The sequence below is a fragment of the Hyla sarda genome, unplaced genomic scaffold, assembly GCF_029499605.1.
Source record: "Hyla sarda isolate aHylSar1 unplaced genomic scaffold, aHylSar1.hap1 scaffold_71, whole genome shotgun sequence".
Classification (NCBI taxonomy): domain Eukaryota; kingdom Metazoa; phylum Chordata; class Amphibia; order Anura; family Hylidae; genus Hyla; species Hyla sarda.
The window spans coordinates 464,803-479,465 of record NW_026610729.1 but is presented as its reverse complement, the minus strand read 5'-3'; the positions used below and the strand labels follow the sequence as shown (position 1 = coordinate 479,465).

At 42.1% G+C, this 14,663-nt stretch overlaps 1 protein-coding gene across 4 annotated transcripts in view; it reads right to left on the bottom strand.

The window, feature by feature from the left end:
* Positions 1-14,663, bottom strand: part of LOC130344234 (serine/threonine-protein kinase Nek6-like) — a 211,918-nt gene that overhangs the window by 10,214 nt on the left and 187,041 nt on the right. For all 4 annotated transcript variants that reach the window (XM_056554405.1, XM_056554403.1, XM_056554406.1 and 1 more), the window contains one exon: positions 12,862-12,975. In XM_056554405.1, the coding sequence (XP_056410380.1) occupies positions 12,862-12,975 (114 nt within the window). The remainder of the gene's footprint in view (positions 1-12,861; positions 12,976-14,663) is intronic.

The window sequence follows — 14,663 nt, the reverse complement described above, 5'->3', positions numbered from 1 at the left end:
GTGAATATTAAGCAGCACCTTTTTTTTTTTTTATTTGTGGACACCCTGGTTGGCACATTTTTTTTTTTTGGGGGGGGGGGGGGGGAGAGAGACTGGGCACTTAATGGGACATTTCTACATGCTATTGAGGCAATCTGGTAAATAGTTTTGGACAAACTGATTAAGTACAATTCATTTAGATTTGCACTGTGTGGCACTATTACTGTCTATCTGCTTGGTAAGATCTTTGTTGAGAACACTAATACTGTTAGGGCACCAGCTGGTCCCATTAGGCTAGGTTCACACTACAGAATTTCTGCCTGCAATTCCACATTGAAATTGTGGACAGAATTTCTGCTTACTAAAATGTACATGCGAGTCCATGGGTTGGTAATTTTTTTAAGCAGAATTTGTGAATGGAAAATTTGCTTTCAAATTTCTGCCTGAATAATGGTGGCGCTTTTTCTTCAAGTAGATCTACTTCAGGGATGCACGACATTTATGTGCACCTCGCAGGCAGGGGTGCTGTTTGGACACCATGCATTATGTATTTTACATCCTTTTATTGCCTAACCTATACTACTACTACTACTACTACATGTTACCACCTTGAATGGGGGGAAAATGAGTTGAGGAGTTTTTATTGTATATATCTTTATAATATTTTTCAGCACATTGTTTGCAATTTTTTCACTATTATTTTCTAGATTTGTAAATGGTGATGCATCATCATTAGAGTATTTGTTATACGGTCAATAGGGTATCTTAGGGCCCTATAGTGGGCAGCCGGCGATTGAAGTGGGGGCTCATCCTCCACTGGTAGGTAGGGTGATTGTGGGAGTGAGTGATTTAAGGACAGAATTTTGTGTAATCTATATCTTTATTCATGCTGTTCCTCCACCAGAAGCATTTACTATACGTCAGTACTGACTCCAACATCCTACGTCTGAAGCCTCTCCAAAACGGTGAGTGATTACTTTGACTGTTACAATTGCCCTATATGGTATATGTATGTACATTCTTTGTCTTTTTGTCATAGATATACACCATACATTTCTTTTTTGTGGCATACTAGCCCTTATGCGTTTTTCTCACATTGGTGTATTTTAACATAGTATAAATAAAAGTTATATCTTAAAAGGGTATTGTGTTATAAAATTAGGCCAGCCTCTGTAATCCCGTACCTACATTGTTGAACAGTATTTAAATGGTAGGATCTACTCGTGGAACACATTGCAGTCTATTTGGGATGGCAATGTCCACGCGGTCCTAGCGCCGTCTTATGGCCGCACTTGAAATCTCTAGACAGAATTTTTCCGTCTGGAAATTCCGTAGTGTGAACCTAACCTTACCGTTGGAGGAACTGTGTGTTGCAACAATTACTATTAGAGGCACCGTCTGTGCACAGTTATATTCTGTGAAGCTATTTATAACAGTAATCACTGTACAGGGCCCCGTCTGCTCATAATTTTGTTTTTGGGGGGGGACACCTTTTTGGGGTGACTATAGTCATGTCACAATTATCTCTGTGGTACAGCATTTGGGTGCACTGGGGAGCATAGCAAGCATTGTATTAGGCTTTGTATCAGCAGGATAACACTGTCCGGGCACCTAAATGATGTTTGTAATGAAAATATTTGACAATATCTGATCGGTGCTGTATTCCCTTGTACGTTCTGTAGTAATATACATCATGTGACTGGGTCTCATCAGTGCTATATACTGAACCCACCAACTTCTGCAAGTTCAGACAACCCTCAGAGAATATGGCGGCCTAACACCGTCGTCAAATAACGTAGTTGGAGAGCAGGGTCAGGTGTGCTCTTTCTTCTCTGCCCGATCCTATTGTTCTGGCAGAGATAAGCCTCTGCCAGTCAGGAGAGATTACAGTCAGCAGTTATTTAAAGTCTATGGCCAGCTTAAAGGGAATCTGTCAGCTGTATTTGTGTCTCAGTTTTTAGATACTATTGAATAGCTGTTGGGGTATTAAAGCAAACCTTTCTTGGAACCGATTGAGGATGCAAAAATTAATAAAATCACCTTTTAATTTCTCAGCCATGTGTCAAGGAGGCGGGGCTGGACTTCTTAATCCCATTGTTACCCTAAACTGATAGTGATGTACCCATTGACCCCTTAAGGACATAGGACGTATGAATACGTCCTAAGTCCGGTCCCTGTCTATAACGTCATATAGCGTCATAGCGGGATGGTCCCGGTGCCTATTTACAGCCGGGACCCGTGGCTAATAGCGGGCGGCCGCGATCGTTCGGCCACGCGCTATTAACCCTTCCAATGCGGCGCTCAAAGCTGAGCCCCGCATCGAAAGTGAAAGTAAATGCCTCCCGGCTGCTCAGTCAGGCTGATCGGGGTCATCGCGATAAAATCAGCTACCCGATCAGCTACCCGGAGAGAAGAAGGTCCCTACCTTCTTGCGTCGGCGTCCCGGCTCTGATTGATTGCTCCATGCCTGAGTTACAGGCTGGAGCAATCAACCGTCGATTACACAGCTTGTTGCCATGCATCGGCAAGGCAACAATCTGTGTATGCAATCAGCCATTGTATTGCTCGCAAAAAAAAAAAAAAAGTGTTGAAAAAAAGTTAACCCTTTCAGGTATTCCCTTCTGAATTAAAAGTTTAAATCCCCACGCATTTCCTAGTAACAAAATAAAACAGTGTAAATAAAAATAAACATTTGTGGTATCACCGCATGCGGAAATGTCCGAATTATAAAGTATACCGCTTTTAAAACCGCACGTTCAATGGCGTACGCGCAAAAAAATTCCAAAGTCCAAAATAGCGCATTTTTGATCACTTTTTATACCACAAAAAAGTGAATAAAAAGTGATCAAAAAGTCTGATCAGAGCAAAAATAGTACCGCTAAAAACTTCAGATCACGGCGCAAAAAATGAGCCCTCATAGCACCCTAAACACCAAAAAATAAAAAAGTTATAGGGCTCAGAAAATGACAATTTTAAACTTATAAATTTTCCTGCATGTATTTCAGATTTTTTTCTGAAGTGATACAAAATCAAACCTATACAAGTAGGGTATCATTTTAACCGTATGGACCTACAGAATAAAGATAAAGTGTCATTTTTACCGAAAAATTTACTGCGTAGAAACGGAAGCCCCCAAAATGTACAAAATGGCATTTTTTCTTTTTTATCCGTTTCGCCGTGGATTTTTCGGTAAAATGACTAATGTCACTGTTAAGTAGAATTGGTGGCGCAAAAAATAAGTCATAATACCGATTTTTAGGTGCAAAATTGAAAGGGTTATGATTTTTTAAAGGCAAGGAGGAAAGAACGAAAATGCAAAAACGTGAAATCGCTCAGTCCTTAAGGGGTTAAATAGGCACTGTCAGATCCAAAAACGTTTTATATGTTGATACAGAGGAAAATTAAAGACCTTTTGTAATATGGTTGTTTAAAATTTTTAGAAATTTAATAAAGGCTCCTAAAAATACCACCACTAGGGGTCCCCATGGACAAGAAATTACTCATGACTAGGCTGCATGTACAGATCCACCAATCACCTCCCACCACCATAAGGGAGGGACATGGCCCCTTCCCATGAGAGGATTTCTAACACTGTGAGCTAATGAAAAGTTGCATTTATATAATAAACCTAGTAACTTTTTTTTATTTTTAGGGATCTGACAGGTAGGCTTTAAGAACAAATATATATATATATATATATATATATATATATATATATATATATATATATTTATTTTTTTATTATTTTTTTTTACCTAGAAAATCACCATAGACTCCCATGGATTAAAAGCTTTGCCTCCATATATCATCAAAGATATTCGTATTCCACATAATCTATAATAAATTTAGGGTAAATACGATTAGTGGTGGGTTTGCAGTGTAGGTGGACGGCCAGCACAGCAAGTTTTCCTTCCAGGATGCTCCTGCCTACATTCAGGCCTGATGAAGGTGCGTGCGAGTGCATGAATGCGTTGTTCAGCATCATTTTATCTGTGAATAAAAAAAAGTCCTGTGCATTGGTGATGTCCTTTTTGTCACTCCCTTAACAGCAGCGCTCGAGTCCTCCCTTTTTTGTTGTTGTCTACGTCCATTTTTGCACCTACAGGTTTCCGGATAGGGGGTATTGAGCTGCACACTGCACATCTCCTTTTATAAATCTCATGTCTATATAATGCCTAATATAGAGTTGTGCCTATCCTATAGCACAACCTAGCAAGGTTAGTCCGGCACTACAGGTGTGGTGACAGGTTTCCTTGTTTCCAGTATATACTACACCACGGACCACCTTTTTTGTTTGTTTTTGTCTCCACTCGGTGTAGGTGGAGGCACCAACATATGTGAAAAATACAGCATTGTCCAGGTATGATGCGCACTGCATCAAATAAAAGCAACAAAATCGGTGCAGCATAGAATTTTTCTGCTGTATTTTTGTGTTTTCTAGCTGCAAGTGGCATATACAGGTAATCTTCAATGCAACTCAGCAGAGAAAGTAGCTGGTGCAATAGTAACTAATATTAACAAAACTATCATTCAGAGACTGCCATATAAAAGAGAATCTGCACCATCTTGATTTCTTTAAAAAATAAAAAAAATAAACAATACACCAGGTTTCACTGCTATCCTTCAATAGATCTGCATACATTCAATTAACAGAATGCCCAATTAATGATATACAAATACATTTTAACCCAATTGGTATTCATCAGGTCAAGACAAAGCCTTGCATGCACAGTACAGATCTAGGATGTTCCAAAATGGAAGATTAATGGAAAGAACAAATATACGAGGTAATAAACAAGTAAGCAAAATATACAGCATAGTCTTCTCAAATATCTGCAAAAAAATCTCCAAACTGCAGAATCCAATGTGCCCCCAGAGGTTACTTTTTAAAGCTGGATTGTAGCACACTCTGGGGTAGTTTGTGGAGAGATTATTTTTCATGAACCATTGTGGATACAAGAAGAGACCCCAGGAGAGCGCTTTGGATAGACACAGCACAAACCAGAATATAAATTAAGGCCAAGGATCAGCAGGTAGAAGGGGTCAGCTAGGGTCTGGCCATTCATTTTTAATCTATGTGCCGCTCTGTATTCTTTATGGAGGAGATTATCTCACGCCGAACCAAATCTCTGACAAAGAGAAGACGTGCTACTTTTACTGGCAGAAGCAGCATGTACAGACAGCTAAACCAGAGCCAAAGGGCTCGCCCTACGCACTCTCACTCTGGCGCTGTGCTAATAGTGCATGCACACCATCTGGAGCCTAGCTCTGACTGAGCTGGTGCTTTGGAGCCTTAAACACTCCTTCGCACCCTCAGCTGTATCACTGTACTTACATGTGCTCTTTAGCTCTGCCAGAGGGAGGTGGACAGACAGTAATTGTACAGACAGGAAACACATCTGTCAACTTACACTAATTCCAGGAGCCAACAGGCAAATACTGAGCTGTGTGTCACAGGAGCGTGAAATACGGCGAGGGCACAGAGGCTCTGTGTACACATGCTGGGCATCACCGAGCTTATGGATGATTTAAATACTAGGATTTGGTAGTGGATTTATCCTTTATTTACAAGCATATTGAACTATTTCATACATAAATTATATATATATATATATATATATATATATATATACATATATAAAGTGATCCCTCAAATTACAATAACCTCAACATACAATAGTTTCATCATGCAATGGTCTTGTCTGGACCATTGTAACTTTGTAACCATAAACATTATACAATGCTACAGACAGTCCAGATCTGTGAAACATGTCAATGACTGGAAGAACTGACCAATCAGAATGGGCATTCACTGGTAAAACCCCTGTATTACTGAAGAGTATGCACTGACTGGCTGTCTGGTAGCGCCTCCTACAGTAACGGGAGGTATTACATGATCTGTACTCTTCACCTGTCCCAGGGTTAATTTGGACACCAGGTGAGGGCGGCTCCATTTTAAATTTTTGTACACTGTGTGTACTGTACAGGAGTACTAAGAACAAGCAATTCACGGGGTTGTGTTCGGGGTGTGCTTATAAAATATAACTTTTAATTAGGTTTATGATAAAAACCACCAAATGTAATTAATGTGTACGTGACCAGCACCAAAACTCAAATTAAATAAAAACCAGATATCTGGGAGCTAGATAAAGCTTATAGGCAGTAATGTTCAACCCGTGCCACAGTTATGATATACCAACGTTTATACTATAGACCGCCGACGCGTTTCTGCCATCATATAGCGGATGGCGTCATCAGGTAGGTATATATGACAAGATGGTAGCTATATAACAATGAGAGACTCCTGATTAACAGTTCTACTATTGTTGTATACCATTAAATATGCATATATTTCCCCATTGATGCTGTAGGGAAAGAGTCAGGGAAATATTCATATACAGCAGTTGTAGTAAGTAGATTCCTGTAAAAGAAGATGACGTCCACAATACAGGGCCTATAGCCAGATTCAAGTCCTGTAAGGGAAAGGCAATGATGACGCTCAATCATTGGCAATAGATATCCCTCTGTGGGATCTCAGGAGTGAAGACTGCTGGTCTGCCTAAAAGAAAGACACAAATATATATATATTCAAGTCGCGCCCTGAAAAAAAATGGATTTAGTGTAGCAAAGTCCCATGCTATACTCACGGTTCCCGTAGTCCCGTGGCGAGCACGACAACCTGCTGTGGCGCAGGGAGCTGGCTCTATCCAGCTCGGCTCGCTACTGTGAGCGAGCTGCCGGCGTCTGACGTCACTACCGGTATAGACCGGAAGTATATACGCGCACAGCCGCGCCTCCTCCATGACGCACAAACCAGAGGGGGCGGACACTGCAACAGGTAACACGGCTCGTGCGCATGTCTAACAGGCTCAGTCAATGGTAGTGACGATGAAGTAGATACATAAGTCTGCAGTGTGTAGATCTATCAATATGTGTACTATCTACTCATATTAAACAGTGAAATTGTCACCATAAATATGACGTAGGATGAAAATTAGATTAACAAGAGGACAGGCGGAAGGCATGGGGTAGAGGCTCCAGGCAAGACTATAATTATTTTATTAAATTAAATTATTGCACTTTGGGATTGATAGCACACACGGGGTGGTCAAAGATAGGGGATGGATAGATAGCAGGGGCCTAAGGAACCTAGGCTAGCCCTATTATTCCCTGTGTTTTGGCCCTAAAGCCTAGGCGGGGTGGCCGCCCTAAAAAGTGCGGTCCCGCTCTGGAACCTCCTGATGCAACCTATCAAAGCTGCCTAATAGTGGTGACCACTATCTCCCTAAGACCTACTAAGGTCTTCCCTCACTCCCTGAAGGGATCACCAGTTAGCCACCACCCCTGTGTCTATAAAAAGCACTCAAAGTTCAATTGCTCATTTAAGCCCCTAGGCGCTACTGTGTCCAGTCGATATATCCAACGACACTCACGTTTGAGTAGTAATGTATCTAGATCCCCCCCCCCCCCCTGTGTGGGGGTTACTCTCTCTATTCCTACAAATTTAATGGCATCTAGGCTGTCCTGATGCTGTTCATTTATATGTAGAGCTATTGAAGTATCTCTGTGGTTTCGGATATCTCCAATATGCTCGAGAACTCTTCTTTTGAGCTCTCTAGTTGTTTTCCCTATCTAAATCAAGGTACAAGGACAAATGGCAGCATAGATGACATATTTAGATGAGCAATTGATAAACTGTCTAATTGGTAAAGTTTCTTGATGGTAATTCGGTATCTTGTCTGTCTTGAGAATATACTGGCACGCTCGGCAGTGTCCACACTTGTTACAGCCTGTAGGTTCGCTCAATCTTTCTAGCAAGTTTTGGGAGGCTGTCTCTGGCTCTAGATGGCTCCAGACCACCGAATCGATTTCTGCAAAGCTTGAAGAACAAAAGAGTGACCCAGACTTTGTAAATAAAGAATCTCAGATACAAAATCAAATTGAAAAACATCAATATAACTTAAAACTTCGGAAACATAATCAATTTGTTCGCGACTTTGTGGACTTCAAGGAAAACCAGGCCTTCACCGTTCTCGAACAAAATCCACCTCAGAGAGCTATTGACACGGAGATCTCCTCCTCCGACACAGACGTTTCGGAGGGTGGATCATCCAGCTCAAGAAGAGGAGGCAATAAGGGATCAGGTAGGGGCCATAGAGGAAGAGGCAGAGGTAAAGGTAAAAGGAGAGGGAATAACAATCAGACACCAGGATGTGGTGGACCCTCTGCCTCCTACTCTTCACCTTTTTTAGAGAGGGACCCATACCAGCTAAGGTTTCCACCACGGACGCAAACCCATCCACAGAAACGTTAGATGACGATACACAAATAATTAATTCATCCCAAGTCACAGAAAGCCGTACTTAGGAAGGGTTTGTCTTTTGTCCCTACTTTTGAATACAATGATTTTGAATGGACCAAGGATATCAATTTATTCTCGCGTAAACTGAGATGGCATACATTTTTTAAGTTACAGAGTAAAAGACCGGGTCAGATATATGGTATGTCCCCCGAGGAACTGTTGGTAACCAGGGATCTGGTTACACTATTGGAGGACAATGAGAGAGTGGAGGGACAGGGTTCCTTCACAGACCTCAAGAATAAGAGTAAGAACTTCCCGCCCCTGGGCGATACATCATGTATCGATGTCTTTACAAACTCAGTACTTAGGGACTTGAGACAAATACCCCCTTCACAACCATGTAATAGAGACAATCTGACTTTCCCTGAAAGGAGGGTGTTAACACAATTGCAAAAAAAACAAACAACTGATAATTAAAGCCTCTGATAAGGGGGGAACATTGTGCTGTTAGATAGATTAAAATATATACGTATGTGCAGAAGACTGTTAGACGACAGCGATACATACGAATCATTATGGACAGATCCCACCCATGTCTACTCTCAAGAATTACTTGCCATTCTAAATGCAGCTTTCGAAAAGAAACTAATAGATCAGAAAGAACTAGATTTTTTGAGACCACAAAAGCCAGTTATCCCCACATTCTATGCCTTGCCCAAATTCCATAAAGGCCTGATGCCTCTAAAAGGCCGTCCCATTGTCTGTGGGATAGGGGGCTTGGCACAGAATGTGGGGATATACTTGGACAGAATTCTAAGACAGTTTGTCCTATCCCTTCCATCCTATTTAAGGGATACTATGGACTTGTTACAGAGAATTGAGGGTATTTCACTGAATGACAACATGATATTCGCGAGCATCGACGCGGAAGCCCTATATTCCTCCATCCGCCACGAAGTGGGTCTCCAAGCAATGACCTACTATTTAAGTTCTCGTGGAAATTCTTATCGTGAGCATAATACATTTATACTTCAGTTATTGGAGTTTGTACTAACAAAAAACTATTTCCTGGCCACTTTTTCCATCAGATCAGGGGGACCGCCATGGGGTCCCCCTGTGCGCCTAGCTATGCTAATCTCACGTTAGGATGGTGGGAGGCAACATCTCTCTTTAATGATGAAAGGGAACAATTCACTGAACAAGCCCTAACCTGACTATGCTATATAGACGATGTGTTCCTCATCTGGCATGGTAACAAGGGCGAGTTTGAACAACTGGTGAATTCCATCAGCCAGAACCAATTTGGTCTGTTCTTTACATTTGAGACCCAAGAAAAGGAAATTAATTTTCTTGATGTTAAGATTTACAGAGACAGCAATGACACGGTTCAGAGAACCATTTACCGTAAAAGAACTGTGACGTACAGCCTCCTGAGGTGGGAGAGTTGCCACCCGGGCCCCCTAAAAAGGGGGATACCGAAGGGACAATATCTCCGCCTCAGGAGGAACTGCTCGTCGCAATAAGAATTTAGGAGGGAGGCGGATGTCATGAGGCAGAGGTTCACAAATAGGGGTTACCCTAATTTTGTGCTGTCAAAAGCATACCAGGCAGCACTGAGGACCCCAAGGAATGAACTTCTCATCCCCCGCCATAGGGAGACTCAATCCCCAACAGCAAGAATTATAGGCACATTTGACAAGAGGGCACCACAGATTAGAGAAATAATCTCCAAACACTGGGAAATCCTAAAGATGGACCCGAACCTCCGAGATATTGTACAAGAAACCCCCCAAATTACATACAGAAGGGGGAAAAATATCGGGGACTTGGTGGTCTGGAGCCATCTAGAGCCAGAGACAGCCTCCCAAAACTGGCTAGAAAGATTGAGCGAACCTACAGGCTGTTACAAGGGTGGACACTGCCGAGCGTGCCAGTATATTCTCAAGACAGACAAGATACCGAATTACCATCAAGAGACTTTACCAATTAGACAGTTTATTAATTGCTCATCTAAATATGTCATCTATGCTACCATTTGTCCTTGTCCCTTGATATACATAGGGAAAACAACTAGAGAGCTCAAAAGAAGAGTTCTCGAGCATATCGGAGATATCCGAAACCACGGAGATACTTCAATAGCTCTACATATAAATGAACAGCATCAAGACAGCCTAGATGCCATTAAATTTGTAGGAATAGAGAGAGTAACCCCCACACAGAGGGGGGGGGGATCTAGATACATTACTACTCAAACGTGAGTGTCGTTTGATATATCGACTGGACACAGTAGGGCTTAAATGAGCAATTGAACTTTGTTTGCTTTTTATAGACACAGGGGTGGTGGCTAACTGGTGACCCCTTCAGGTAGTGAGGGAAGACCTTAATAGGTCTTTAGGAGATAGTGGTCACCACTATTAGGCAGCTTTGATAGGTTGCATCAGGAGGTTCCTTTTTAGGGCGGCCACCCCGCCTAGGCTTTAGGGCCAAAACACAGGGAATAATAGGGTTAACCTAGGTTCCTTAAGCCCCTGCTATCTATCCATCCCCTATCTTTGACTAGGGCCTCCCCCCTCATTCACCACCCCATGTGTGCTATCAATCCCAAAGTGCAATAATCTAATTTAATGAAATAATTATAGTCTTGCCTGGAGCCTCTACCCCGTGCCTTCCGCCTGTCCTCTTGTTAATCTAATTTTCATCCTACATCATATTTATGGTGACAATTTCACTGTTTAATATGAGTAGATAGTACACATATTGATAGATCTACACACTGCAGACTTATGTATCTACTTCATTGAGCCGATTCTGTATTATACATTGTAAGCCAGCCTCTAAGCCCGCTGTGTTTTTGTAATATCGTCACTACCATTGACGGAGCCTGTTAGACATGGGCACGAGCCGTGTTACCTGTTGCAGTGTCCGCCCCCTCTGGTTTGTGCATCATGGAGGAGGCGCGGCTGTGTGCGTATATACTTCCGGTCTATACCGATAGTGACGTCAGACGCCGGCAGCTCGCTCATAGTAGCGAGCCGAGCTGGATAGAGCCAGCTCCCTGTGCTACAGCAGGTTGTCGCGCTCGCCCTGGGACTACGGGAACCGTGAGTATAGCATGGGACTTTGCTACACTAAGTCCATTTTTTTCAGGGCGCGACTTGAATATATATATATTTGTGTCTTTCTTTTAGGCAGACCAGCGGTCTTCACTCCTGAGACCCCACAGAGGGATATCTATTGCCAATGATTGAGCGTCATCATTGCTTTTCCCTCACAGGACTTGAATCTGGCTATTGGCCCTGAACTGTGGACGTCCTCTTCTTTTACAGGAATCTACTTAATACAACTGCTGTATATGAATATTTCCCTGACTCTTTCCCTACAGCATCAATGGGGAAATATATGCATATTTAATGGTATACAACAATAGTAGAACTGTTAATCAGGAGTCTCTCATTGTTATATAGCTACCATCTTGTCATATATACCTCCCTGATGACGCCATCCGCTATATGATGGCAGAAACGCGTCGGCGGTCTATAGTATAAACGTTGGTATATCATAACTGTGGCACGGGTTGAGCATTACTGCCTATAAGCTTTATCTAGCTCCCGGATGTCTGGTTTTTATTTAATTTGAGTTTTGGTGCTGGTCACGTACACATTAATTACTTTTGGTGGTTTTTATCATAAACCTAATTAAAAGTTATATTTTATAAGCACACCCCGAACACAACCCCGTGAATTGCTTGTTCTTAGTACTTATGATTTATGCTGGGTGATCTATAATCAAACTGTGGCTTTGACATGGAGCCCAACAATACCCACGCCCCTATATATGTGTACTGTACAGGACCCTGAAGAAGCTCCTGTCCTCTATATAGACAGTGATTACAGCTCCCAGCAGATCTTTCTTACTTTTATATAGTTACATAGTTAGTATGGTTGAAAAAAGACATACGTCCATCAAGTTCAACCAGGGAATTGAAGGGAAGGGTGTCAGGGGATAAGGGGAAGGTATGTAGTTTTATAATTCTGCATAAAATTTATAATTCTGCATATGTAAGGACTTGCTTCATCTATATTATTTATCTACCTATTTTTCTTTAATCCTCACTTTTTCCTATTTTTGGATGACATTTTGGGGCATCAGATTTCCAGGAATCAATTCATATTGCATAGATAGATTAGATAGATAGATAATTAGATAGATAAATAAATTAGATATATAGATTGGATAGAATAGACAGATATATATACATATATACACACATACACATATACACACATCAACATACGTGCACATGAACTAGTACAGGTGTCAATGATTGGAATGCAATTTTTCTTTGACGCAAATCAATTTCCAAGATTGCCGATGCTGCCTTTTATGCTGTTTTAGACTTTTTTTTGTTGTAAAGTAAACTATCTCCACACAGACAGCACTACAATACCCAGAGACAATACATCAATAACAATTATAGGCGGTGGATAGGAGAGGCAGAAAGATTGACGTCCGGCTGACAGATGCCAGGTGATCTCTCAGTCGGGTGTGGAGATGGTGGATGAAAGGAATCCTTTACTTACTTTATCCGAGTAGTGTTCTGTGGGCAGGGGAGGGTATTCACACTGTTCTATCTTCTGACACAGAGAAAACAGGTTCATTTTGTCGCCGTAGAAAGGACTCTGAAGCGCTGCCATCTGCACGGGAGAAGGTGAGACGCTCATTAAACATCTAATCACATATATGAAAAGGTATATAACAACGCAAAATGACATTACCTGCAATTCATAAAAAGAGAAAAGATTAAAGATGAAGGAATGCGCACTGTACAGCCATGATTTGCCACTGCTGGAGGTCATTTTGGACCATATTAGGACTTTAATGATTATCTATGTCAGTCTTTTCCAATCAGGGTGCCTCCAGCTGTTGCACAACTTCAACCCCAGCATGCCCGTACAGCCTTTGGCTGTCCGGGTATGCTGGGAGTTGTAGTTTTGCAACAGCAGGAGGCACCCTAGTTGGGGAACACTGGTCTATGTATAGACAATAAATAAATAAAACCACCAGTCTTAGAGTCTATGGCAAATCCACAGTGAATCCATTTATAACTCACATGGTTTCTTCAGGACTGTGTAACCAAGGCCTTATTATAGCAGCACATGACAAAGTCCACACAAAGGTGAAGTTTCTGACACCCCCCTCCAGCCATCATGCGTCATTTATAAGACTTTTGTGCTCGTATATGGCACAAGGGGCATATACAAGGGGTATATGATACTACATGCAGCAATTTAATTTACATCTCCGGGACCATGCATGCGAGATTGCCCCTGGACATGGAAATAAATACAAATGGAGAACACCTGACTAAGTATTATGACTACAAAGTCATGTCTTGTAATAAAATCGGGTTGTCCATGAAAACAACCCCAGTGCTCATGGCCCCATTAGGGGCATATGGACCCTTCCATGTCGCTAGAAGTGGTTGTCCATAAAGACGTCCTGTGACAAGTACCCCTATAGCTTATATAGGATATTTACCAGGTTTTAGGCTGCATTCACATTACATTTAGGCACTACGGGAAATTTCAAAATCGGGAACTCCTGTATCCCAGCCGGACCAGCACCGAAACCCATTGACTTTAATGAGCCGACTGGAGTCAGACAGTGGTTCCGGTCGGCTCATTCCTGCCCCATATCCGGTTTTGTGACCGGACCTAAAACTTTAGTATACTACGGTTTTAGGTCCGGTTACAAAACCGGATAAGGGGCAAAAATGAGCCAAACGGAGTCACTGTCTGACTCCGGTCGGCTCATTAAAGTGAATGGGTTTTGGCGCCGGTCCGGCTGGGTTAAGGGGGCTCCCGATTTTGACATTTCTCTGCCGGACCTGGCAGCCGTAGTGCCTAAATGTAATGTGCATGCAGCCTTAGACTGGGATGAAAAAGTTCTGTTTAAAACTAGGAAAAAGAATAAATAAAATCTCTGCACAACTACTGCATTTGCATGTCCTTTTTTAAAGGGGAGTGTACGGTGCTCCGGCTCTCCTAGCACATGGAGCCGGGGTCGACATCCCTTTCCATACAACTCTATGGGGTTGCCCGAGATACAGGTCATATGTGTCGATCCCCACTCCATGCGTGAAAAGGAGCCAGAGCATCACACAGGAGATTGCAGGGGGTCCCAGCAGTCTGACTCCTGTGATTATACACAACATTTCTTAAATAGGACTACAGTTTTAGACTTGTGTGTTTTAAACAAAAAAACTGTGTGGTCTGCACCTGATGGGCAGCATGGTGGCTCAGTGATTAGCCTCTTTGCTGGATCATGGGTTCAAATCTCACCAAGGACAATGGATGCCTGCAGTTCATATGATCTCCCAGTA